We start from the raw sequence: 27,392 nt of genomic DNA, 5'->3' as shown, positions 1-27,392 counted from the left end.
AATGTGTGGACATGATGGGATGTAGTTTTTTTTTTTTTTTTAAATTAACTGCATGTACTGTCTGTGCTTTAGGTTGTTTGGATGAAGAATGGGAAGGAGCTGAGGATGGGTAAAAAATATGAAGCCACAAGTGTGGAACGTAAACGCATACTGACAGTCCACAACGTTGACTGTGAGGACGTGGGCATCTATGAATGCGTGTGTGATGGCGATAAAATGTCTGTCCAGCTTGCCCTTAAAGGTGAAACAAGCCGCTTCAGTTACTGACCTTATGGCTATCTTATGGTTTTATAGCCTGTATTTATATTTCAAGCCTAAAGTAGAACAAATTATATTTACAATTAATTTACATACATGAAAGTGGAACAACTTTAAATTGTATTTATAGTGAAGAGCGTATCCTGACAAATAATAGGAGAGAAATACTCAGTCGTGAATGCTGTTTGCAATTAAAATCAGTGCTGAGTAGTGAGTGCTTCATAGCCCAACACAGAAAGTACAGAAATTTCAGAGTGGATAAATGGTGTAAGCAGTGTTGACATCTAGGAGCAGCTGGGCTTTGGCTGCTCAGCAGGAAGTGTTAGAGGGTGTGTTTGTCAGGTAACAGATCTGCTTAGCGCTCATGCACTTTCAGGTATCAAATTCAGTATACTTTGGGATGTGATGAGTATTTTTGATATGTACACATCATTAAAATAACTTTGAGATACTGTGAGCTCCTTTCTAAATAAATGTTAATCAGGAGAGTTTGGGTTATCACATTTGTGTGTCAGCATTTTTCACTGTCAAATTATATACAAATGGACAGTGGATGTCATTATGTTTCTTCTGCCATGTTTAATGTGTGTTTTATAATGTATTGTATATACCTAATCATGTTGAAATCAGAGAGGTGTGGCATCTAATCCTCCATTTTCCCCTGACAGAAGAACCATCTAAGTTTGTTAACAAGCCAAGGGCTCAGCCCCAAGAGAGTGATGCTCTGGTGGGCGACGTGGTGTTGTGCTGTGAGGTTGCTTCTCCTGGAACTGCTGTTGTGTGGAAGAAAGAACAGATAGAAATAATGGAGGACAAGAGGACAACTTTTATATCTCAGGGGACACGAAGGAAGCTGGTCATCAGGGGTGCCAAGCAGAGCGATGAAGGACACTACTCGTGTGAGACGGCAGAGGACAAAATGACATTCCTGGTCAAGATAAAAGGTAAGACTATGCGCTAATTAGTCTGAAACTAAAAATTTAAATGAGCAGGATTAATCAGACATGCCACAATACCTAATTAATGTCATAACTTTATGGTTTTTTGAACAGTGAAGCTAAACGCTCCTACAGCTAATAAATGATTTAATAAGTGAAATGAAAAGTTATATCAGCCTTGTATAAGTTATATTAAAGTTTATTATGCCAATGTCAGATCTTACTGAGGACAGTAATGGTCCTTCGAAGACAGCTCTTTTCCGAGTACCTAAAGTATTGTAGTTATAAAAGGTAAACTTGAAAACCGACAATTGTAGATTAGTCTCTGGGAAACAATCGCTGAGAGGTTATTGAAATTTGCACAAAACATGTATTATTAAGCCAGTGTGTGTTGTCCCTTTAGGAGATATTTGAGGTCTTTTTGAAGTCCTGAACTGTATCCTTTTTGATGTTTCACTAAAACAATGAATGTCCTTTTTAGAAACTCGTGCTGCTTTCTCCAACAAAGACTCTTATAAGAAGGAGGTGAAGGTTTCAACCTCCCAAAAGGCCACACTGAGCTGTGAAGTTTCTGATGTCAAGACTGAAGTGAAATGGTTCAAGGATGGCAAGCAGTTGATTTCCAGTAAGACTGTCCACATGGAGTCAAAGGGCAAGAGCCGTCAGCTGGTGCTGGAGAATGTGGAAAAGAAGGATGCTGGAGAATATACCTGTGAAGCTGGAAATGAAAATCTGGTCTTTAAGATTCAGGTGGAAGGTAAGAACAACATGCTAGCGTTCTGGCTTTTTTAAGGTTCCAGTGACTCAATCAACCATGACTAAACCAATGTTAACATAATACTAAATGCAGTTTCTGATACTGTATTCCTAAATCTTTACTTCTGCCCCAGACATTCAAGCCACCTTCTCCAACAAGGACTCCTACCAGAAGGAGGTCAGAGTAGCAGTTTCCAAGAAGGCCACACTGAGCTGTGAAGTTTCTGACCCCAAGACTGAGGTGAAATGGTTCAAGGATGGTAAGCAGTTGAGCTCCAGTAAGACTGTCCACATGGAGTCAAAGGGCGAGAGCCGTCAGCTGCTGCTGGAGAACATGCAGAAGAAAGATGCTGGAGAATATACCTGTGAAATTGGAAATGAAAAGCTGGTCTTTAAGATTTGTGTGGAAGGTAAGAACACCATGGCAGTGTTTTGGCTTGTTTTTTTTTTTAAGGTTCCAGTGACTCAATCAAACATGAGCGAAGCACAGTTTACATAAAACTAAATGCAGCTTCTGAGACTATATTCCTAAATCTTGATTTCTGCACCAGACATTCAAGCTGCCTTCACCAACAAAGACTCTTATCAGAAGGAAGTGAAGGTTTCAGCATCCCAGAAAGCCACACTGAGCTGTGAAGTGTCTGACATCAAGACTGAGGTGAAATGGTTCAAGGATGGCAAGCAGTTGAGCTCCAGTAAGACTGTCCACATGGAGTCAAAGGGCAAGAGCCGCCTGCTGGTGCTGGATAATGTGGAGAAGAAGGATGCTGGAGAATATACCTGTGAAGCTGGAAATGAGAAGCTTGCCTTTAAAATTCAAGTGACAGGTATGTCCTTGTGTTTGTCTGTTGTGTTGAACAAGAGTTTGTTATATGCATTGCCTCACAAGATTTTATTAATGTGTACAAAGAAGAGGTACAAAGACATGTCGAAGAATTTGTTACCCATTTCAGTGGTACAGAACCAAAAAGAAGTTACAGTCTGCAATGTAATTAGCTTTTTTGTGGATTAATTTGCAGTTTATTTTGTATTCCTAATTTCTTAAGCATCTAGTGTTTGCTGTATCTGTTGTATATAATATTGAGTGATATATTTACTCAAAGCATACTGTTTTCTCATATTGTCCATTGCTCAACCAGACATTCAAGCTGCCTTCACCAACAAAGACTCTTATCAGAAGGAAGTGAAGGTTTCAGCATCCCAGAAAGCCACACTGAGCTGTGAAGTGTCTGACGTCAAGACTGAGGTGAAATGGTTCAAGGATGGCAAGCAGTTAAGCTCCAGTAAGACTGTCCACATGGAGTCAAAGGGCAAGAGCCGCAAATGGTGCTGGATAATGTGGAGAAGAAGGATGCTGGAGAATATACCTGTGAAGCTGGAAATGAGAAGCTTGCCTTTAAAATTCAAGTGACAGGTATGTCCTTGTGTTTGTCTGTTGTGTTGAACAAGAGTTTGATATATGCATTGCCTCACAAGATTTTATTAATGTGTCTTCAAGAAGAGGTACAAAGACATGTTGAAGAATTTGTTGCCCGTTTCAGTGGTACAGAACCAAAATCAAGTTACAGTCTGCAATGTAATTAGCTTTTTTGTGGATTAATTTGCAGTTTATTTTGTGTTCCTAATTTCTTAAGCATCTAGTGTTTGCTGTATCTGTTGTATATAATCTTCAGTGATATATTTCCTCAAAGTATACTGTTTTCTCATATTGTCCATTGCTCAACCAGACATTCAAGCTGCCTTCACCAACAAAGACTCTTATCAGAAGGAAGTGAAGGTTTCAGCATCCCAGAAAGCCACACTGAGCTGTGAAGTGTCTGACATCAAGACTGAGGTGAAATGGTTCAAGGATGGCAAGCAGTTGAGCTCCAGTAAGACTGTCCACATGGAGTCAAAGGGCAAGAGCCGGCAAATGGTGCTGGATAATGTGGAGAAGAAGGATGCTGGAGAATATACCTGTGAAGCTGGAAATGAGAAGCTTGCCTTTAAAATTCAAGTGACAGGTATGTCCTTGTGTTTGTCTGTTGTGTTGAACAAGAGTTTGATATATGCATTGCCTCACAAGATTTTATTAATGTGTCTTCAAGAAGAGGTACAAAGACATGTTGAAGAATTTGTTGCCCGTTTCAGTGGTACAGAACCAAAATCAAGTTACAGTCTGCAATGTAATTAGCTTTTTTGTGGATTAATTTGCAGTTTATTTTGTATTCCTAATTTCTTAAGCATCTAGTGTTTGCTGTATCTGTTGTATATAATCTTCAGTGATATATTTCCTCAAAGCATACTGTTTTCTCATATTGTCCATTGCTCAACCAGACATTCAAGCTGCCTTCACCAACAAAGACTCTTATCAGAAGGAAGTGAAGGTTTCAGCATCCCAGAAAGCCACACTGAGCTGTGAAGTGTCTGACATCAAGACTGAGGTGAAATGGTTCAAGGATGGCAAGCAGTTGAGCTCCAGTAAGACTGTCCACATGGAGTCAAAGGGCAAGAGCCGCCTGCTGGTGCTGGATAATGTGGAGAAGAAGGATGCTGGAGAATATACGTGTGAAGCTGGAAATGAGAAGCTTGCCTTTAAAATTCAAGTGACAGGTATGTCCTTGTGTTTGTCTGTTGTGTTGAACAAGAGTTTGTTATATGCATTGCCTCACAAGATTTTATTAATGTGTACAAAGAAGAGGTACAAAGACATGTCGAAGAATTTGTTACCCATTTCAGTGGTACAGAACTAAAAAGAAGTTACAGTCTGCAATGTAATTAGCTTTTTTGTGGATTAATTTGCAGTTTATTTTGTATTCCTAATTTCTTAAGCATCTAGTGTTTGCTGTATCTGTTGTATATAATCTTGAGTGATATATTTACTCAAAGCATACTGTTTTCTCATATTGTCCATTGCTCAACCAGACATTCAAGCTGCCTTCACCAACAAAGACTCTTATCAGAAGGAAGTGAAGGTTTCAGCGTCCCAGAAAGCCACACTGAGCTGTGAAGTGTCTGACGTCAAGACTGAGGTGAAATGGTTCAAGGATGGCAAGCAGTTAAGCTCCAGTAAGACTGTCCACATGGAGTCAAAGGGCAAGAGCCGGCAAATGGTGCTGGATAATGTGGAGAAGAAGGATGCTGGAGAATATACCTGTGAAGCTGGAAATGAGAAGCTTGCCTTTAAAATTCAAGTGACAGGTATGTCCTTGTGTTTGTCTGTTGTGTTGAACAAGAGTTTGATATATGCATTGCCTCACAAGATTTTATTAATGTGTCTTCAAGAAGAGGTACAATGACATGTTGAAGAATTTGTTGCCCGTTTCAGTGGTACAGAACCAAAATCAAGTTACAGTCTGCAATGTAATTAGCTTTTTTGTGGATTAATTTGCAGTTTATTTTGTATTCCTAATTTCTTAAGCATCTAGTGTTTGCTGTATCTGTTGTATATAATCTTCAGTGATATATTTCCTCAAAGTATACTGTTTTCTCATATTGTCCATTGCTCAACCAGACATTCAAGCTGCCTTCACCAACAAAGACTCTTATCAGAAGGAAGTGAAGGTTTCAGCATCCCAGAAAGCCACACTGAGCTGTGAAGTGTCTGACATCAAGACTGAGGTGAAATGGTTCAAGGATGGCAAGCAGTTGAGCTCCAGTAAGACTGTCCACATGGAGTCAAAGGGCAAGAGCCGCCTGCTGGTGCTGGATAATGTGGAGAAGAAGGATGCTGGAGAATATACCTGTGAAGCTGGAAATGAGAAGCTTGCCTTTAAAATTCAAGTGACAGGTATGTCCTTGTGTTTGTCTGTTGTGTTGAACAAAAGAGTTTGATATATGCATTGCCTCACAAAATTTTATTAATTTGTCTTCAAGAAGAGGTACAATGACATGTTGAAGAATTTGTTGCCTGTTTCAGTGGTACAGAACCAAAACCAAGTTACAGTCTGCAATGTAATTAGCTTTTTTGTGGATCAATTTGCAGTTTATTTTGTATTCCTAATTTCTTAAAGGGGTGGTTGATTGCGATTTCACTTTTTTAACATTAGTTAGTGTGTAATGTTGCTGTTTGAGCATAAACAATATCTGCAAAGTTGCGGCGCTGAAAGTTCAATGCAAACGGAGATATCGTCTTTTAAAATTCAGGCATTTTAATGCCTGCAAAAATGACTGGTAAGGGACTACAACGAGTTACTTCCCGGGTCCGTTACGTCACGAACCCAGATAAACCCCGCCTCCATTAACACGCAACAAAGGGGGCGAGGCCATGCTGCGCTGCTTTAGACAAGAGGAAGAGAAAACTAGGGGTGCACGTAAAAATCTATTCATATATGAATCGCAATTCTGTCTTCTAACGATTCTAATGGATTAACAAGTTTCAAAATCATGTTCTAAAGCAGCGGTTCTCAATCCTGTTCCTCTCGTCACCCTGCTCTGCACACGCTCTGCATCTCTCTCTCTCTCTCCAACAATGAAATGTTCCATTTATACACTTATTTTCACACAGCTATGACAAGCGTTAAACATGGACATGCGTGTGGTTGCTGTACTGTATTAAAGCTTTAATCAGGATAAAACCGTATATTAAAAGCTAACAGAAGCAGTAGCACTTACAAATAACAGCGTATCTAAAAGTATGAGACAACAACAAACAAAAAACATACCATTAAAAGCCGTGCCTGCACAGGTTCTGCGCGATCCTCTTCACTAATATCCTCTGCGTCTCAATAGGGCTCAAATTGATAAGCAATATTGACAACGCCATTGTTTACAATACAACCGGAGCACATGTCGCTGAGCTGAGGGGCGGGACGTTTAGATGCGCACTAGAGGCGGTTTAGCCAATCACAACACACTGGACCAGCTAACCAATCTGAGCCCATTGCGTATTTCTGAGGGAGGGGCTTCATAAAACCAGGAAATGATCAGCGCGTTTAGAGGAGAAGGGACAGAGCGGTGTGGAATAAAGGTAAATTATGTGAAAAATAATGCGTTTTTTAAAAATGAAGCATTAACACGTTAGACTGCACCCCCTAAAACACAATTAAGCCTAGAAAAAACAGTCAACCACCCCTTTAAGCATCTAGTGTTTGCTGTATCTGTTGTATATAATCTTGAGTGATATATTTACTCAAAGACTACTGTTTTCTCATATTGTCCATTGCTCAACCAGACATTCAAGCTGCCTTCACCAACAAAGACTCTTATCAGAAGGAAGTGAAGGTTTCAGCGTCCCAGAAAGCCACACTGAGCTGTGAAGTGTCTGACGTCAAGACTGAGGTGAAATGGTTCAAGGATGGCAAGCAGTTAAGCTCGAGTAAGACTGTCCACATGGAGTCAAAGGGCAAGAGCCGGCAAATGGTGCTGGATAATGTGGAGAAGAAGGATGCTGGAGAATATACCTGTGAAGTAGGAAATGAGAAACTTGCCTTTAAAATTCAGGTGACAGGTATGGGAACATCCTTGTGTTTGTCTTTTGGCTGTCTGTTTCTATTTTAGTTTTTCTTCCTTATGAAAGAAATCAAAATTACAATCAATCAGTGAAGCTTGACAAAAGCTAATTTTACATGTAGCGAAATAGTTTATCCTTGATGAAAGAGACCACTGAATAAGATGCAATTAACTTGTGTTTGTAGATTTTTCTGATCAAGAAGTAATTTCAAAATTAAAAAGCAATTTCTTGCTTATTTCAATGCTACTGGAAAAGTAATAGTCTGCAGTAGGATTCGGATTTGTTTGCTTAATATACATTCTATGATTCTGGATTTCTCAACCATTCAGTCTTTGCAGTATTTGATGTCTATAACTTAAATAAAATATTTACTCAAAGAATACTGTTTTCTAATATTGGATCCATGTTGCAATATGCCTGCCCAACTAGATATTCAAGCTGCCTTCACCAACAAGGACTCCTATCAGAAGGAAGTCAAAGTAGCTGCTTCCCAAAAAGGCACACTGAGCTGTGAGGTTTCTGACCCCAAGACTGAGGTAAAATGGTTCAAGGATGGCAAGCAGTTGAGCTCCAGTAAGACTGTCCACATGGAGTCAAAGGGCAAGAGCCGCCAGCTGGTGCTGGAGAACGTAGAGAAGAAGGATGCTGGAGAATATACCTGTGAATTTGGGAACGAAAAACTGCCATTTAAGATTCAGGTGACAGGTATGGAAACCATTTTGGACTGTTCATTTTGGTTCTGTGCATCTTAACAGTCTTCTTTGAGTTATTTAAAAGCTGCTATGAAAATATTTATTGTCTCTTGTCATATTCAATGTAATTGCAACCCTACTGTTGATTTCCTCTGTAAATAGGCAAAATCTTTGAATTAAGTAAACTCTCTTCTTTTTAGAGCTCAAAGCTGCCTTCACCAACAAGGACTCTTATCAGAAGGAAGTGAAGGTTTCAGCCTCCCAAAAAGCCACACTGAGCTGTGAAGTGTCTGACATCAAGACTGAGGTGAAATGGTTCAAGGATGGCAAGCAGTTGAGCTCCAGTAAGACTGTCCACATGGAGTCAAAGGGCAAGAGCCGCCTGCTGGTGCTGGATAATGTGGAAAAGAAGGATGCTGGAGAATATACCTGTGATGTTGGGAATGAGAAACTTCTCTTTAAGATTCAGTTGGAAGGTAAAATTTTCTTGCACATTAGCAGACTTCCATGAATCCACATACTTGTCTGCTTCCAGAACACGGTCACAATTAAGTGATTATTTCCTATGTTTTTTTCTCAGATGTTTCTACCAAATTCCAGAAGACATCCGTAATGAAAGAAACTGTGATGGTCGAGTCAACAGAAAAGGTTGTTTTAAAAACCGAGGTGATGTCAGAGAATTGTAGTGTTAAGTGGTTCAGGGATGGAATAGAACTGAAAGACGAATCAAAGTATGAAATGAAACAGGAAGGTCGCTCACGTGTCCTCATCGTTAAGTCCTCTGAATCTAAAGACACCGGCACCTACTTTTGTCAGACGGCTGATGACAAGGTTGAGTTCAAGGTTCAGGTCAAAGGTAAAAGCTAATTTGCAATTTCAAAGTAAGAAAAAGTACAAATGATTTAAGGTGTTGATAATTTCTCAAGGTAAAATTTGTTCATTTTAACAGTTTAATGGCAGTTTTCATCATTTTTTATTGCATATTTATAGTTCAATTCAATTAATGCTCATACATCTGGAGTTTTCAAAGTAAATTGTGTTGGATATAATTGCACTTATTGAAATAATAAATCTAACTGATCGCAGACTAAATGTAATTTCATTTATTCCCCATCTATGCCCTGCAGATGCACCTTTAAAGTTTGTGGTGCCATTGCAGCCAGTGTCTGCAGTACTGGAAAGCACCATGACACTTTCCTGCAGTCTCAACAAAGCCACAAGTAGTGTCCTCTGGAAGCATAACGGCAAAGAAATCAAATCAGGTGGCAAATTCAGCATCCGCACCGATGGCACCAACTGCATCTTGAATGTCTCCGCTGTGGCTCAGGAGGATGAAGGGGAGTACAGCTGCGAATGCAAAGATGACAAGACCTCCACCAAAGTCACTACTAAAGGTACAAACAATTAGTGTCTATATCTGAAAGTCATTGATTCTTTTCAAAATGAATCAACACAACTTATTAAGCTTGTTTTAAGTGATAGATGCCCTTCATTATTATTTCTCTCAGCTTTTCAATCTAATTTCCCACAGCCCCACGTCTGGTGAGGTTCACTACCAAGCTGAACAATGTTGTTGCAAATGAAGGCAAAGATGCCATCTTTAAATGCTCCATCACACCAGCCGATGCAAGTGTCAGATGGCTGCGTAATGACATTCCTATTACAGCTAGTCCCAAATTTAAGATCGCTCATGGAGGAAGCAGCCATTCCCTCACCATCACAGCTGTCACTCAGGAGGATGCAGGAGAGATCAGTATCGATGCCGAAGGGAAAGTGTGCAAAGCCACACTCCAAGTACAACGTAAGGATAAGTGACAGACACTATTGTTAATCGTAATGCAACATATCGTCAAGAAGCACACAGACTACCTGTTTCTCAATACAAATTTATCTGTATTTTGCAGAGCTTCCTGTCACCTTCAAGAAGAAGCTTGCAGATGTGACTGTGACTGAGCAGGACACAGTTCGTTTGGAAGTGGAACTGAGTAAACACTCAAAAGATGTGAAGTGGATGAAGAATGGTGTGGTACTACAGCAAGGAGAAAATATGGAGATCCATGTGGACGGTGCCAAGCAGGCTCTGGTCCTCAAGAGTGTGGCGTATGCTGACAGAGGATATTACTCATGTGAAACCCTAGATGACAAGACCCAGGCCAAGCTGACAGTAGAGAGTATGGATTCCTTCATTATGTTACTCTATTACAGAGTTACTCTTTCGATCATAATATTTTATGATTAAAATACACAGGAAATGATCAAATAAAAGTACTTGATCTATGGATTTCCAATGTTTTTTCTACTATTCAGTTAAGAAGATTCAAATAGTAAAAGGCCTAAAAGAGATGAAAGTGCAAGAAAAAGAGACCATCACTATGGAGGTGGAGCTCAGCAAGGCTGATGTAGAAGGTTCCTGGAGCAAAGATGCAAAGAAACTAAAGGCAGGACCCAATATAATCATTACAGCACTGGGCAACAAGCACTGCTTGACTATGTCCCAGCTGAAGTTAAGTGATGGTGGAACTATTACTTTCCAAGCTGAGGATGCCCATACTTCTGGCAAACTAATTGTTACAGGTGAGTGTGTATATTGCGGGTCTTTAGGTTTAAGCCTGAATTGCAAAATTCAGTAAGATCATAAAAAGTGTGTTTTCAAGTTTTGTACTTTCAGAAGCTGTATAACCAACATTTTTAAGTATATTCAACCAGACAAACTAAATGAATGTCCACAATATATCCCATTTACGCTTATTGCAAGTTTAGTAAGGTTTATGCAAACCAATGAGGAGATCCGTAACATAACCACCAATGTTAAAATCTATATATAACAATTATAACCCTAATTATTGGCGTTGTGTGCACAGAGCCTGCTGCAAAGATCTTCAAACCTCTACGGGATATCAGTTCTCCTGAAAAGGAGAAAGTCACTTTTGAATGTGAGGTGTCAAGAGCAAATGCTGATGTCAAGTGGTTTAAGGTATTAGTATTTGATTTAGAATTGTTAAAAATAAATTGTGTAGTCACAAATGGATAACATACTAAATGATTTGAAAAATGAAAAAGTTTAAAATGCTGATGTCATTATTTCTCCATCAGGATGATGAGGAACTGAAGCCAGGAAAGAAATTTGGCATCCATTCCCAGACCAACAAGCGCACCCTCATCATCCACAAGTGTGCATATGAAGACCAGGGCCAGTATATATGTAGAACAACAGATGACAATACTTCGGCCAAGCTCACTGTTCACGGTAAAGATGAACGACTTCTGAGTGGGACATTTAATCACTGCTGAACTCAAGCATTTTCTAGTGTCACTTGAATAAATGTTTGTATTTGAATTCTTGCAGCCAGAGATATTAAAATAGTCAAGCCGCTGCAGGACGTGGAGTTGACAGAGAAAGAGAGTGCAACGTTTGTCTGTGAGATCTCTCACGATGAGGTCGAGGCTCAGTGGCACAAAGGAGATGCCAAAGTCAAAGCTGGAGACAACATAAAGATAAGGCAGGAGGGTGAGTTGAACAAAATGGACTTTGTTTGCTTTCTTCTTGAAAGCTTAGGTGTGCTTGTAGAAATGCTTGTAGATTGAGGAACATGCAGCCCAGTATGCATTACTATACAATCAGTTCCTTTTATTTTCTATGTTCACAAAATGCAAAAAAAAAAAATCAGCTCCAAGAGGTACAGAACTCATTTAATATTCTCTGTCTTAGGAAAAACATACATTCTACTCTTCAAATCTGTAAAGGCTGAAGACGCAGGTGAAATAAAATTCACAGCTGAGAAGGCCTCTTCAGCCGCTAAACTGAAGGTTAAAGGTTCGTTGTCGTGTCTGTCATATCTGCATGCATTTTGCATTCAGTGTTAAGACTAATGAACTACAGCCTGGGCTGTGTAGCATTTCTAAGGTTGTCTAACAAATCTGGAGATCCCCTAAGCTCCTTTATAATCATTACAGAACTGCCTGTCAGATTTGTGAAGAAATTGAGAGACAAAATCGCCATGTACAAACACCGTGCATACTTAGAATGTCAGGTGTCACGGGCCAACGCTAAAGTCACGTGGTACAAGAACAAGTCAGAGATCAAACCCAGCAAGAAGCATGAGATCACCAGCGAGGACATCTACAGGAAGCTCACCATCATCGACGTGGACTCTGATGATGAGGATACATACGTGTGTGACGCCACTGATGATAAGACTTCATGTCAGCTACTAGTAGAGGGTAAAAACCATTTCCATTGTGATTTAAAGAATAAAAATAAAATTTTAGGATGTAATCACAGCAGAATTCATAAAGCACAACCATACATTACAAACTGAAACATGATTGAAATTGACTGTAAAAAGGGTGTAGAAAAAATGTGATTGCATGTTGTTGATTATTTGATAACAGTTTGTAGATCAGTTTTTGATTGATCTGCAACAGACAAGAATGAGCGTTGTATGCGATTTTTAACCATATTTAAAAATCTTATTTCATTAATTTCCCCTTTCAAACAGGGACAAATTTATGCTTGCTTACAATTTAAAGTACTGTTATGTGAATTTGCCTTCCATGCATTTTGTTTTATTTCCTTGCAGTTTCATTAGTATGTGTCTTCTTAAGTCTTAAATATTTGCACTACAATAAACATTTATGATATAGCCAAGTCTTGACACAGCACTATACTATCTCATCACAACCTTCAGAGCAGGCTATCAGCATAGTACGGGAGCTGAGTTCTGTGGAGGTGACCGAGCCGTTTGCTGCCCATTTTGAGGTGGAAGTCAGCGTTGAGACAGTCAAGCCAGTGAAATGGACGCTAAATGGAGAACAGCTGAAGGAGAGTGCAGATATCGAGATGGAGAAAGAGGGAACCATGCATCGCCTCACTTTTAAGAAGACCAAGGCCTCCATGTCAGGCCCAGTGCAGTTCACTGCCGGAAAGAGCAAATCAACAGCCGAGCTCAAAGTGAAAGGTTAGAAACTTGGTTTAACTGAGATTTGCAAAAATAGCCACTCCAGAAGAAATCTAATCTGTATCTAATAATTCTAACTGAATAGTTTTTGACGATGATGCATGGTAAAATTCCTACAGAAATTGAGTGCTTTGAAAAAAGGTGTATTTTGCTCTATTTATGTTTACTACAGATGAAATGCAATGTTTGTGCACTTTTCTGTTTGTTTTCAAAATCACTGTTCATATCACTCTACAGAGCGTCCCATTGAAGTTCTGGAGCCTCTTAAAGATATGTCAGCCAAGGAGAAGACTTCCACCACACTATGCTGCAAGTTCTCTGCCACACCAAAAGAAGTACGGTGGTTTAAGGGTCAAACCGCTTTGGAGGCTTCTAGCAAATACAGCATGAAGCAAAAGGACGCCAATGTGCAGCTGATAATACAAGCTTTGAGTGCAGAGGACTCTGGAGAGTATCGCTGTCAGGTCGCGGTCTGTGAGAGCAAAGCTGTTCTCACAGTAGAAGGTAATGTCACAAAGAAGGCATTCAAAGCATGTTGTTTCAAATTGCACTCCCTTCATACATCCAACCCGTTAGGGTTAAGGTTGCTTGTTAGAGCTTTGCTTTGACTACGCCAAGCACTCATTATATAGGTGCTATTGGTAAAATTAATTCCACTCTGATCATGCTTTTTGATGTTTATTTTTCTGACATGCATAGTGCGTAAAATCCAGATCACCAAACATCTGACAGACGTGGAGGTGGATGAAGATAGTGATGCTGTGTTCACCTGTGAGGTTAACTATGCTGATGAAGAGGTCCAGTGGACACTCAATGACAAGCCGCTCTTCAACAATGAGGTCAATGCCATCACCCATGTGGATAAGACCCATACGCTCACCCTCAAGAACCTAGCACCTGCGGACGGCGGGAAGGTGTCATTCAGCATCAGGGATGTGAAAGAAACAGTCTGCCTAAAGGTCAAAGGTGGGGTTGTGTGACGATGTCCAAATAAAGCCAATTTAACGAAATGCTTTGAATGTGAAGGATAAAGACTTTTTTGACCAGGTTTTGGCTTAATGCACTTTTTTATTTATTGACATCCAGAGAAAAAAGCCATCTTCCTAAAGATGCTGGATGATGTAGTTGCAGAGGAGAAGGGTACAGTTACCCTTAAGTGTGAAGCCTCAAAGCCCAGAGTGGCCCCTGTGTGGCGCAAAGATGGAACAGTCCTGTCAGCAGGGGAAAAGTATGAGCTCCTCCATGATGGTAAGACCTTGGGACTTACTATCCATGATGTCACACAAGCTGACGCCGGGGAGTACAGCTGTGATCTTGGCACAGACCTCTCCAAGTCCAAGGTCACTGTTAGAGGTATGACAACAAACTTATGTAGCACTCTTGTGCTACAATGACATTGTAGTGTCATTTTGTTGTAGTTTTATCCTGTATGTTTTTATGAAAATAGATAAAGTTGTTGGTGTTTTTCAATAATGTCTTTTCTGTTGACACCAGATATCCACATTGGGATCACCAAGCGTCTTAAATCGGTAGAGGCCAAAGCAGGTGAAAACTGCACATTCGAGTGTATCTTGTCCCGAGAAAGTTCAGAGAGGTGCACCTGGAGCCTAAAAGGCCAACCTGTCACTGATGGAGGCCGTTTCCAGATAAGCAGCAAAGGGCGCAAGTATACCTTAACAATCAAAGCTGTCTCGGCTTCTGATTCCGGTGAGGTGGTCTTCACTCTCAAGGATTTGAGCTCAAAGGCAACACTTACTGTTGAGGGTAAGCAGGGCATGCAATGAAAACAAGAGCAATGAATTGGATTATAGGTTTTACACAAATACGGTTTTGCTTAATCAATGTGTATGTTATTTTTGGGAGCCAGGTGAAGCTCCTACCATATCTAAAGAGCTTCAAGGTGTCAATGCCAAAATTGGTGAAGATGCCACATTCTCCTGTGAGCTTTCTCAGTCTGGACTGGAAGTGAAGTGGTCAAAGGATGGCAAGTCTATTAGAAAAAGCCAGAAATACGAAATCAGTCAGGAGCAGATGCTCGTAAAGCTGACAATCCGCAACGTCACCGAAAAAGACTCTGGAGAATACAGCTGTGAGATCACCGGTGGTCCTACCTCCAAGGCTAAGCTGGAGCTCAAAGGCAAGGATTTAAAAATTTATGGTTTTAGATTCTGTCATCCTTTCTTTAAATATACAAAGAGGGAAATCCTCAAAACAGGAGATATATTTACTTTAGTATTTCATCCCCTCTGTAGAACTGGCCAACAAATTCATTCGTGAGATAAAGGATGCCACTGCAGAAGAGAAGAGTGCTGTCTCCTTTGAATGTGAGACAGCCCAACCTGCATCTAAAGTCATCTGGCTGAAAGGAACAAAGGAGATCAGGGCTGGAGGAAGGTATGAGCTTTTGCAAAAGGGAACTGTCCTCATCCTCAAAGTGAAGGATCTGGAGAAGAGTGACAGCGAGGTATACACCTGTGACATTGGCTCTACGAAGAGTACAGCCAAATTGACGGTGAACGGTAAGAATCTGGCTTTTTCAGAAAAATAAGCCACTTAACGCAGAAATCTCTCTTTTTTGGTGTTTATAGCAATGTATTACCCTTGGCTAGAAAATAATAACTTGAAGCTGGGGAATCTTAGATTATATTCTTAGATAGATAGTGGTTTTTTTATGTTTAAAGCTTTGATGTACAGTTTTTTTTTTATGTCTCAGTGTTCTTTGAAAGTATTTGTGGTAAGTACAATTTTTAATTTGATTCGACATATGTTGTGTTTCTCCATTTGATATTTCACATTTGGGATCGTTTGTGGCGATGTTACTGCCAGGCATTTTCGTGATAGTCTCATGCATTTCTGTGTCAGCAGATGATCACCTTAGTTCAGAGAACTGGTACTTTTATATTGTACTTTTACAATAATGTTGTACTCTACATGTCATTTAGGTTTCTAGAAAGTCAGTTTGGTGAAAATGTGGTTAAATAGTCTTGTACTTCTCTTCTTAATTCAACAACTGACATGATAGAACATTTCATTACTTTATTTTGGTCCACACTTTGTATCATTAGCATCCTTGTCTTAGTTATCTGAAATATAATTTAGGTTTTATTGGGCAGAGTATTAGTTTTTATAAAGAAGCTGTTGTGTGATTTCAGTTGATGTCTTTCAGCAGTTGTCAAATTTTAGAAATGGCACTTGCACTCTTGTGTTTGTCTTGGTTTGTGAGATTCAGTCTTGTTTCTGTTTTTGTTTTAATATTTCCGTGATTATAGAAACTTTTGACGACCATAATGATGTAAAGATATTATACATTACAAGCTAAATCACATTATGACGCAAAATAACACAGATGTTGGCTTATCCTAGCTTCCATGTCGTACCTTCATCATCTCATCCCAGAGATCTTCCATCCTGTCTTTTGGATGCTAAAACTATGGAGGAGAATTTTAATTATATGATGCTTGTTTGTTCTCCAGTGGTACCTGCTAGGTTTAAGGGTCAGATGAAGAACCAGCAGGTTACTGAAGGCGGGAAAGTCTTACTTTCCTGTGAGCTCTCAAAACCTGGCTGCCAAGTGGAATGGAAGAAGGGAACGGAAAGTCTGAAACATGGGGGAAGATATCAGATAATGCAGAGGGACACCATGTGTGAGCTACAGATTTCAGACTTAGTGCCTGAGGACAGTGGAGAATATTCCTGTGATTGTGGAAACGAAATAACGACAGCAAATGTTGTTGTCAGTGGTATGGATAAAAGCTTTTTAATTTACATAGCACTAAGATCAAGTAATACCCTAAAATGTCAGTGCATGTTTAGTCAAGAAACTGTACTAATTTTTATACACCTTTAATTTATGACGTCACATAATTGCTCTTCAGCATTACCGACGATCTTCAAATGTGAGCTACAAAGCCAAGAGTTTGACGAAGGAGACAGTGTTACTCTTCACTGTGAACTCTCAAAGCCTGGAGTTCCTGTTGTTTGGAAGAAAGGAACGCAGGTGCTGCAATCTAGAGAAAAGTACCTCATCATGCAAGATGGGGCTACTGTTGAGTTGAAGATCGCTGACCTCAGACCTGAAGATGCTGGACAATACACATGTGTGTGCGGGGACAAAAAGACTACAGCAAACATTAAAATCAAGGGTATGAATTTCATTCGTTCTGTTAAATGTCTTTTTTTTCCATGTTCACTCTTTAGTGAGTACAAAGACTTTTTACATTTTTATCTTTACTGGTTAGTCGCTTGAAGGGAGCGTAACAGATATTATAGCATTATTTGGCTGAAGTAGATTAACTTCACTAATACAAATATCTGCTAATCTTGTCTTGTAAGATGTTCACTGTTTTTGTGATTTTTGTCAGTGTTCTGTCTTATAATGTCTCTTGTTTTCTTTGGTAGGTTTTTGAATGTTTTGTCATGTTGTGCATTTACATTTGCATTTACACATGCAAAGTGCATTATACTAACAACCTGTTGAAACATCAATTACTTCTTAGCATTGCTCTTCAAAAGAGAACTACAAAACCAGGAGTGTCAAGAGGCGGGCAGTGTTACTCTTCAGTGTGAGCTTTCCAAACCAGGAGTGCCTGTGGTTTGGAGGAAAGGAACACAAGTGATCCATTCTGGAGAGAAATACCACATAAAGCAAGTTGGTTCTGTTTTTGAACTGAAGATCCCTGATGTCAAACCTGAAGATGCTGGAGTCTATAGTTGTGACTGTGGGTTTATCAAGACCTCATCTACCATTACCGTCAATGGTAGGGATGACATCTTTTTTTAATTGTGATTATGGTAAATGTATGGTATTACATTCAAAACAGTCTTCTACAGTGACCTGAAGTTATTGCTGATCAGGTTTTTTTTCTTATTACACTAATGGCTTTGTTTAAAAAAAAAAAAAAAAATGCTTGATTGGTAGCCTTAATGACTTCAAAACTAGAAGACGGCAAAGACTTCTGTTCAGTCCAGTTCTTAGATGTTGTCCTGAGTCTTTTGTGTAACATGGTTCCAACATCTTTTCATGGTTCCTCAGCACTACCAGTGGTTTTCACACATGAGCTGCAAAACATGGAGTGTGATGAAGGAGGCAGTGCTACTCTGTCCTGTGAGCTTTCCAAACCTGGTGTCCCTGTGCAGTGGAAAAAAGGAAGCCATGTTATTCAGTCTGGAGGAAAGTACGTCATCAGGCAGATTGCCTCAAAGGTGGAGCTGAAGATCACAGATCTCAAACCTGAAGATGAAGGAGACTACACGTGTGTATGTGGAGACAAGGCAACAACAGCCCATATGAAGATCAAGGGTATGAATCATTCTTATACTTTCTGGGATTTTTTAACCATTAATGTTCCCCTCCCCAGGGCTGCACTATTCTGACAAACAACCATTTTCAATGTAATATTATTGCTTGTTTGTTTGGTGTTGGTGAATACTGTTGTGTAGTGTTGTTAGTCGTTTTATTTGTTGCATTTGTTAAGTTTCCACTGATATCCTACAGTAATGAACAATATGTAATTGTTCGTTTCAAGTGTGTAGCACAAAATTATGCTCTTGCATTCCAAAGCTAAAAACCATAACTGAAGAAGTTTTTGATGGGGAACAGAATAATTCTGTATATAGGTAATTTGTTGTATCCTGCTGTGGCTCTGCCTGCTGTGCTGTAATGCCATAGTCTGACAGACATCTGTTTTGGTATTGCCTTAAGCTTTTCTTCATCACTGTCTATCTGTTTCTTCTAGCTTGTAACCTCTTCAGTTTAGTGTGGTTCATACAGTATGTGGAACAGAGATATGGGTTTAAGGTTTCAGCACTAGTCTGACTTGAGTCTCAATTCACAGTAGAGTAACTCAACACATATTGCACTACTTGATACAGAACTTGCATGTGTTCCAAGCTTTGGACATGTCGTCTTTGAGATTTTATTGTCTGTGATTCCGTCTGCAAAATGTTTTTTGTCACAGTTCTGAAGGCCCAGACACCCTTAAACCAACCAGGACTTCAAAAGCAGACTACTGAGCAAGGTGCATCAGTTGATGGTACAGAGCAAATGTGCGGAATGACTGTCCGTGTTTTGTTTTTTTGGTCAGCAGCTTGAATTCTTCTTGTTGGCCGTGCTATCTGTCAGTCAGGAATCAGTCAGGCTTTGGGGACTTTCATTTAGTCAACATGCATGGATGCTTCTGTAAAATAAGGATGTCTGCTTGTTCTGTATTTGCCACTATTGTCCAACATGGCTGACACAGGCGTTGCTGTTTGTGTTCTAAGATCCTTACGATTTTGGCCAAGGCTTGCAGTTTACATGAACGTGTATTTGTCACAGCTCTAAAGGTCCTCCATCCTTCTGCTGCCCTTGAATCAGACTTCCAGAAGCAGAAAAAAGAGAAACAGTCAGAGCTCAGTGGTATGAAACTGATGTCTATTTCCTGTCTGTCGTGCAGCACGTTTATGTGCTAATGGAAAAGTGAATCCCAATCAAAATGTTCAGTAATGCGTTCTTTTGAATGGAACAGCATGTGTCCACACATTCGCTTTTGCATTATGATAGTATTTTTGAGCACTCTTTGTTGTGGTGTGTCTTTATTTTGTTGACAAGCATTTAAACTTCTCACCCGTGCATCAAAAATACTTTGGATATTCTGTCTAAGCATTCTTTTTTTTTTTGGACATTCAGAACGGTTGCTCCTACTTTTATTACCAGATGAACTTAAGCAAAATAGCAGTTCAGTTTTAAAAAATGTCTTTGCACAAGTAAAAGTGAAGCACATGTTGCTATATTATATTCTTATATTCTATCACTTGAAAATCAATGGCTATTGATGCATTTTTCTCCTTCAACTTTACCTGCACCACAGTTTGTTCTAGTCACACATGGTGAATATTTATTTTAAATGGTTGACTAGAGGGTGATCTGTTTCCCACATTGTACTTGCAATGTACAAAGGTAAAGAGGGCAGGAGTGGATGATGGTTTTAGGGAAGAGTTTAGCTTGCCTCAGATGATATTCATCTTTGTTAGTGTACTTGGTTTAGTGAAAGTAGCTGGTTTAGGAATATTAGTTGTGTCCTCTTGCTTTGATTTTTCAGAAAAATCTAGACTGTTGGTATTTTAATTCAAATGTTTCTAGAGGTGATTTTTTTATTTTTTTTACCTGTTTTTAGTTGCATTCTGCAATTTTTCGGTCAGGAGCCATTCACTCTTCTCCCACACATTTGTCTGTGTGTTATTCTGTAGTCTGTTCTTTACCATTGCAGGCTGGTCTTTCATCATTTTTCATTTTAGTTTGATTTGTATCTCTCTAAATGTAACACCTTGCAGTTTTTAGCTTTATAAAATCATCCAAAAATGTATTCAAAGTCTTAATTCTGCCATACTGTTCATGGATGGAAACTGATTCAGGCATTGATTTTGTATCTTGAATATTTTCAACACCAGTCTTGATGTTGATATTTTTTTGTTTTTATTTTTGAAACATACAAACTGGATTGCTTTAAATGGCTATGTGAACCTGAGAAGTGTTTCTCTTTAGATGGTCTCTTTGGTGTTGATAAATATTCTTATATTCTTGTAACAACATTCATTATTAGTTTTATAGTGTATTCCTTTCCTGATTTGAGCTTAATATTTAGAAAGGAATATTATAAAGCTAAGATGTTTTGCCTGCACACATTCTGTGTTATTACAGAATAGTGTACAAATTGACCTTGTATACTCAATAAGTGCCTGCCTCAACAGCTCACCCAATTCAGTTTACGGAAGTACTGCTAAACCAAGCATGTGATGAAGGTGGCACTGTTATTCTGCGTTGTGAACTCTCAAAACCTGGAGTTCCTGTGATTTGGAGGAAAGGAACACGGGTGATCCATTCTGGTGGAAAGTACGTCATCAAACAAGTTGGGACTACGGTTGAGTTGAAGATCATTGATGTTAAACCTGAAGATGTTGGAGACTATGCTTGTGATTGTGGAGACAACATCACCACTGCTAACATCAAAGTCAATGGTAGGGCTGAACTTTTATTTGAACCCTCAAAGACCTAACAATGACAAATTAATCTCACAAGATCCTTTTCCTGGTTCAAAAACTTTGCCTGATTCCTCAGCATTACCAGTGGTCTTCAGGCATGAGCTGCAGAACCAACAGGTTCAAGAGGGGGAAAGTGTTAGTTTGCACTGTGAACTCTCAAAACCTGGAGTTCCTGTGGTTTGGAGGAAAGGAACAGAGGTGATCAGTTCTGGAGGAAAGTACCTCATCCAGCAAGTTGGCTCTACTGTTGAGCTGAAGATCACTGATGTCAAACCTGAAGATGCTGGAGACTATGTTTGTGATTGCGGAGACAACATCAGCACCGCTAGTATCAAAGTCAATGGTAGGACTCATCTTTTATTTGAACCCTCTACAACAATGAAGAAGTTTCCTGTTTTCTGACCTAAAAAGCTGCATTTTAATAATGTCTTCATTTAAGTTAGAATGTGGTGCGGTGTATGGGCTAGTCTAGTGTAATAAGCTGTTTGTCTAGTTTATAGTTTTTCCATTTGCATCATGGTGGTTGTTTTACTTAAAATCTCACAAGGTGATAAAATTATAAATTAAGCCATTTCAGAAGAATGTTTTACATCTATCGGTGGAAGAATTTGTTTAGGCAAAGTATAAATCTCACAAGATCCAGTTTCTGGTTCAAAACATTTTCCTAATTCCTCAGCATTACCGGTGGTCTTCAAGCGTGAGCTACAGAACCAAGAGCTTCAAGAAGGGGAGAGTGTTACTTTGCGCTGTGAACTCTCAAAACCAGGAGTTCCTGTGGTTTGGAGAAAAGGAACAGAGGTGATCAGTTCAGGAGGAAAGTACATCATCAAGCAAGTTAGCTCTTCTGTTGAGCTGAAGATCACTGATGTCAAACCTGAAGATGCTGGAGATTATGTTTGTGATTGTGGAGATAACATCTGCACTGCTAACGTCAAAGTCAATGGTAGGACTCATCTTTTATTTGAACCGTCTTCAACAATGAAGAAGCTTCATGTTTTTTTATGTAAACAGCTGTCCATTAATAATGTCTTAATGTAGGGTAGTGTGTGGTGCCGTATATTGGCTATTCTAGTGTACCAAATTATTTGAATAGTTTATAGTTTTTCCATTTGCATCATGGTGGTTGTTTTGGTTAAACATCTTAGAAGGTGGTAAAAATATAATTTAAGCCATTGTAGAAGAATGTTTTACATCTATCGGTGGAAAGAATATTTTTGATGCAAAATGTAAACTTAATCTCACAAGATCTTGTTCCTGGTTCAACAACTTTGCCTGATTCCTCAGCATTACCAGTGGTCTTCAAACGTGAGCTACAGAACCAAGAGATTCAGGAAGGGGATAGTGTCACTTTGTGCTGTGAACTCTCAAAACCTGAAGTTCCTGTGGTTTGGAGGAAAGGAACACAGGTGATCCATTCTGGAGGAAAGTACCTCATCAAGCAAGTTGGCTCTACTGTTGAGCTGAAGATCAAAGATGTAAAACCTGAAGATGCTGGAGATTATGTTTGTGATTGCGGAGACAGCATGACAACTGCCAACGTCAGGGTTAACGGTAGGAGAAGACCAACAGCTTCATGAATTTTTCCATCATTCTAATCCATCTTTGAAATGCATTGTCACATGCATTCCTTGGTTGTGAAGTGCAAACGATTCCCCAATTTAATATGAAGTTAAGGCCAAAAAAAGACTTAACCATTGTTTGCCTTTGCATAATCTTGTTTTTACTTCTCTGAAAAATATTTATTTACGTCATCTGTATGTACGGAACTAAATCTCTGGCATCTCATACCACTCTTTGAATTGGCAGCTACTCCAGCTACCTTCACAAAAGAGCTAAAAAACCAGACAGCTATTGAAGGAGAAAGCATCATCTTTCAGTGTGAGCTGTCCAAACTTGGAGTTCCTGTGGTTTGGAGGAAAGGGATACAGGTGATCCATTCTGGAGGAAAGTACCTCATCAGGCAAGTTGGCTCTACTGTTGAGCTGAAGATCACTGATGTCAAACCTGAAGATGCTGGAGACTATGCTTGTGATTGTGGAGACAGCATTACAGCAGCCAATGTCAAGGTTAATGGTAGGAGAAGAACAACTGCTTGAATTTTTCCATCATTCTAATCCATCTTTGAACTGCATTGCCACATTTATCCTGTGTTTGTGAAGTATGAATGCTTACACAGCTTATTATGAAGATAAATCTAAAGAGAGAAATGTTATTGTCTCCTGTTGGTGTACTATAATGTTTGTTTGAACTGTTGCCTTCGGGTCTTACTTGTCTGGAAAATCTTTAAACATAGTCTCTTATACCACTCTTTGCATTGGCAGCACTTCCAGCCATTTTCACACAAGCACTGAAGAACCAGGCAGCTGTTGAGGGAGAGAGCATCAGCTTCCAGTGTGAGCTCTCCAAAACAGACATTCCAGTTGAGTGGCGCAGGGGTGAAGTTGGCCTATGCCCCTGTGCTAAATATGAATTAAAGCAAGATGGCCACCGTGCCCAACTGGTCATACATGACCTTGAACGTGAGGACTCTGGTGACTATATTTGTGACACTGGAGAACGCCAAAGCATTGCATATCTGGAAGTTAAGGGTAGGCTTGGATTGAACCATCTTTCTTTCCTGTATCATTTGAAGCCGTTTCTTCATGATGACCTTGAAACACTTGTTTACCTGCCTTTTGCAGCACTGCCAGTTCTTTTCAAATCATCTCTGAAAGATTTGGAAAGTGAAGCTGGGGAAAACGTAGTGTTTCGATGTGAACTTGACAAAGCTGGAGCCAAAGTTATCTGGAGGAAAGACAAGAGTGTAATAGAAGCAAGCCACAAATATCAGCTGAAGCAAGATGGGGCTGTTGCTGAGCTTATCATTTACAAGCTGCAAGAAGGAGACGCTGGAGAGTACTGCTGTGAAACAGAATATGATCGGACATCTGCCAAACTCACTGTGAAGGGTATGAATCACCTTGTAAAAGTCCTCATTCCTCCTAACTTTACCTGATCATCCTCTTTTGATGATCACGCATCTACTCCATACCATCCTAAGTATTATGCCATCATCCTATCTTATGGTATGCTTGTACTTGATCCCAGATCACCTTCAACACCTTCTCTGTGCACGTGGTTTTGCACTTAAAATGTTTGATTAAAACTTGCACAACCTTTCTCCAATACACTCCCATTTCATTTTGATAGATTATTTCAGTGCAGGAGTTTTTTGCACTTGACCATAACATTATAAATCTTTCCCTTTGCACTTTTAACATTTATTTTTATATCAGGGTTGCTATTTCTGTCATGACCTGCTGTGAATTTTGTTGAAAAGCTTAGCTTATAGTGGATGTTAAATTGAAACTGTGGAAGTTTATCTACTTTTGATCTGTTGACTACTTCTGACAAAATGAAACCTGATTTTGCTTTCAGAACCTGAAATCACGATCTTAACTGGCTTGAAGAGCTGCATTGTCAATGAAGGCGAGGACGTTCATTTTGAATGCCTTGTCTCTCATGACAATGCACTCATTGTTCAGTGGACGCTGCAAGACGTTCCACTACAGAACAATGAGATGAATGAAATCCGAATGGAAGGCAAAAGGCACACACTTACACTAAGAAGTGTCACCCAGAAAGACTCAGGCACGGTGTCCTTCCATGTGGGTGCACACACTTCTTTTGCTTGTCTTACAGTCAGAGGTAAAACTAAAGAATTTTTTGGATTTCTAAATAGTAGTTTGTTTTATTTCACACCTTCATTTATTTCTCAGTGAGTTTCGAACACATGCACTGTTTAGTGCATGTGTTTAGTATTTGTGTGTATGATCATCCTATATCCATAAATATCCAAAACATTCCACATATGTAATATAACTTGCATTTACAACTCTTTGATGCATGATTTAACGCATCGTATTGCAAAAACATGACATGTGACCAGCCTCTTTATATACACCACAATGAAAGCACAACATTTCATTCATGTGTGTTATCTGTTCTGTCTTGCCAAATATTTCTTGTCCGTTGCTTGGTAGTATGCTGAGTTTTATTTGTTTGGATATTACATTTAGAAGGTTGACTATTCTGTGTTCCTTTTTTCTCATCAGTGATTAATTTTATCTATAATAGAAGTGCTGCAAAAAGTTTCATGGTTTCTGATTCATGCATTCCAAGGTTGGGCTTATCTTGTCCCTGGATGCATTTAGAAACTACGAAGAAAATTTGTTGCCATCTCATAATCTTCTAATATGCAGGTTTGAGGTTTGCACATATCTTAGAATGTGTTCTGTGTATCGCTGTTTCCCACCAGCAATCCCTGTGCTGTCATTTGTGAAGGAGTTAACAAGCCAGGAAGTCACAGAGGGAGGCAGTGCCTCATTATGTTGTGAAACTTCAATATCTGATACCAGTGTGACCTGGAAGAAGGGTACTCAGGTCCTATCTGATGGAAAGAAGTATTCCATAAAGAGGGATGGCTCAATCCACACCTTGGAAATCCATAAGCTATCAGTGGATGATGGTGGCGAGTACATATGTGAAGCAGGAGACAAACGAAGCAAAGCTACATTGACTGTCAAAGGTAACAATCTTCATTCTTCTTTAGAGATGGGCCTCCATTTTACATTGTTTCCCTGCAGAAGCAAAAGTACATATTAGTATTAGCATTTCAAATAATGAATACATTGAGTAGCTTTTATGTTTTAGATTGTCACTAAGGCATGATCCAAGTAGTATGTAAAGCAAATATCTGTGAACTAAGATCGCATGATGCTCTCCTCTATTCTGGGATTTAACTGTAATGTCACTACAAAATCCCAAGCTTTTATTAAAAACTTCATTGTTTGGAGGACTAATACATCCTCTCACATTCTAAGTCATCTCTAGTAGATAGTCAGTAGCGGGATATTTACCTCTTTTGACTTTTCGGAAGATCCTCAATAGTCCCTTTCATCACGTTCCTTCCATCCATTCCCAGAATGTGTAAAAATCACAAGAAAATTAAAGGATGTGACTGTGATAACGGGCGAGGATGCTATCTTCCAGTGTGAGGTGTCTCATACAGGGGTTACAAATGTTGAGTGGTGGCTCGGCTCCAACCACCTTCAAAACAATGACTTGAATCAAATCAGCTGCCAAGTGAGGGAACACAGCCTAGTGCTGAAAATGGTCACACCCGATGACTCAGGTGATGTAGCCTTTGTGGTTGGCCCTGAGAAGAGCGTCGCCTACTTGTTGGTGCAGGAGAAACCCAAAGGTAAAAGACACATTATGGCTAACAGCATTCATTGTTGGCAAGCAACCATCTGTCTGTCATTAGGTAGTAGCTTCACTCATTTTGCGCAATTATAACAAAAGGCTTCCAGCTGCTTTTCCATTTGCTTTTGTCCATTCTACAGCTACACTCCAAAATTGTGTTTTTTGAGAAAGAGATGTATTTTTCATATATTTTTGGTCTTTTGTCTAATTCCTGCCCATAACTGTTAAAACAGAAGTTTCTCACTCAGTAAAGCTCTTTTAATGTACCACAGTATATGTTCAATGGCTTCAGGCAGACATTATGATGTGACAGCACTTGGGTTTGGGTTTCTCCTGTCCATAGTCGTATTCTTAGAGAAGCCTCTGGACTTAACTGCCAAAGAGGGTCAAACAGTCACACTGTCCTGTATGACTTCCGACCCTGAGGCCTCTGTCACCTGGTACAAAGATGAAGCGATGATAAACGCAGGGGGGCGATATCTGCTTTACAAGGATAGAGCCGTCCATCAGCTCCGCATCCTTAGAGTGGAGGAAGGAGATGCAGGGTTGTATACATGCAAAACCAAAGATGCAGAAAGCTGTGCCACCCTTACTGTTAAAGGTAAACGGGTTTGTAGGCCTATGACTTTTTTGTTTTCATTTTATCAACATGCCTGAAGATAAAGTGAACACAAATGGTTTTCAAGAAGACCCGTTCTGGTTTTCTTTTCTTTATAACTGCCTCTCTTGTGGAACAAAGAAGATTTTGATACCCTCACAGGTTATCAGCAGCCGTTTAAAAACTGACATTTACATTATTTTAACTTCTTTTCTTATCCATCATCAGGTCAACCTGCATACTTCCGGAAGGAGTTAGACAACCAGAATGCAATAGAGGGAGATAGTATCACCTTGCGCTGTGAGCTTTCTAAGCCAGTTAAAAGTGTAGAGTGGAGAAAGGGTGGAGTGGTGCTCCAACCCAGTAAGAAATTTGAGATGAAAAAGGAAGGGTGTGTGCTGGAGCTCCACGTCCATGATCTGGAACCAGAGGACAATGGCTACTATACTTGTGATGCTGGAGACCAGTTGACCACAGCATCAGTCACTGTGCAAGGTA

The 27,392-nt window shown here is 39.6% G+C and overlaps 2 protein-coding genes across 5 annotated transcripts in view; one reads left to right on the top strand and one right to left on the bottom strand.

The window, feature by feature from the left end:
- The window catches only part of obscnb (obscurin, cytoskeletal calmodulin and titin-interacting RhoGEF b), a 57,662-nt gene that overhangs the window by 6,543 nt on the left and 23,727 nt on the right, over nt 1–27,392 (top strand). Inside the window, 47 exon segments of the mRNA XM_058764906.1 lie at nt 73–241; nt 927–1,202; nt 1,678–1,953; nt 2,087–2,362; nt 2,504–2,779; nt 3,092–3,268; nt 3,271–3,366; nt 3,680–3,955; nt 4,269–4,544; nt 4,857–5,132; nt 5,446–5,721; nt 7,105–7,380; nt 7,813–8,088; nt 8,276–8,551; nt 8,656–8,931; nt 9,203–9,469; nt 9,607–9,876; nt 9,980–10,246; nt 10,383–10,649; nt 10,937–11,049; nt 11,169–11,322; nt 11,422–11,583; nt 11,785–11,889; nt 12,030–12,296; nt 12,764–13,033; nt 13,271–13,537; nt 13,733–13,999; nt 14,120–14,386; nt 14,528–14,797; nt 14,901–15,170; nt 15,286–15,552; nt 16,507–16,773; nt 16,909–17,175; nt 17,530–17,790; nt 18,066–18,332; nt 20,762–21,028; nt 21,129–21,395; nt 21,729–21,995; nt 22,337–22,603; nt 22,859–23,125; nt 23,374–23,640; nt 23,734–24,000; nt 24,470–24,739; nt 25,350–25,619; nt 26,016–26,294; nt 26,640–26,897; nt 27,123–27,389. Coding sequence (XP_058620889.1) covers nt 73–241; nt 927–1,202; nt 1,678–1,953; nt 2,087–2,362; nt 2,504–2,779; nt 3,092–3,268; nt 3,271–3,366; nt 3,680–3,955; nt 4,269–4,544; nt 4,857–5,132; nt 5,446–5,721; nt 7,105–7,380; nt 7,813–8,088; nt 8,276–8,551; nt 8,656–8,931; nt 9,203–9,469; nt 9,607–9,876; nt 9,980–10,246; nt 10,383–10,649; nt 10,937–11,049; nt 11,169–11,322; nt 11,422–11,583; nt 11,785–11,889; nt 12,030–12,296; nt 12,764–13,033; nt 13,271–13,537; nt 13,733–13,999; nt 14,120–14,386; nt 14,528–14,797; nt 14,901–15,170; nt 15,286–15,552; nt 16,507–16,773; nt 16,909–17,175; nt 17,530–17,790; nt 18,066–18,332; nt 20,762–21,028; nt 21,129–21,395; nt 21,729–21,995; nt 22,337–22,603; nt 22,859–23,125; nt 23,374–23,640; nt 23,734–24,000; nt 24,470–24,739; nt 25,350–25,619; nt 26,016–26,294; nt 26,640–26,897; nt 27,123–27,389 — 11,779 coding nt within the window.
- Nucleotides 1–27,392, bottom strand: part of dtna (dystrobrevin, alpha) — a 145,926-nt gene that overhangs the window by 103,253 nt on the left and 15,281 nt on the right. The gene's annotated exons all lie outside the window — the stretch shown is intronic.

The sequence above is a fragment of the Onychostoma macrolepis genome, chromosome 24 (genome assembly GCF_012432095.1).
Source record: "Onychostoma macrolepis isolate SWU-2019 chromosome 24, ASM1243209v1, whole genome shotgun sequence".
NCBI classification, from domain to species: Eukaryota; Metazoa; Chordata; class Actinopteri; order Cypriniformes; family Cyprinidae; genus Onychostoma; species Onychostoma macrolepis.
Note: the sequence above shows the minus strand (reverse complement) of the source record. Positions and strands in the feature narration are given on the sequence as shown.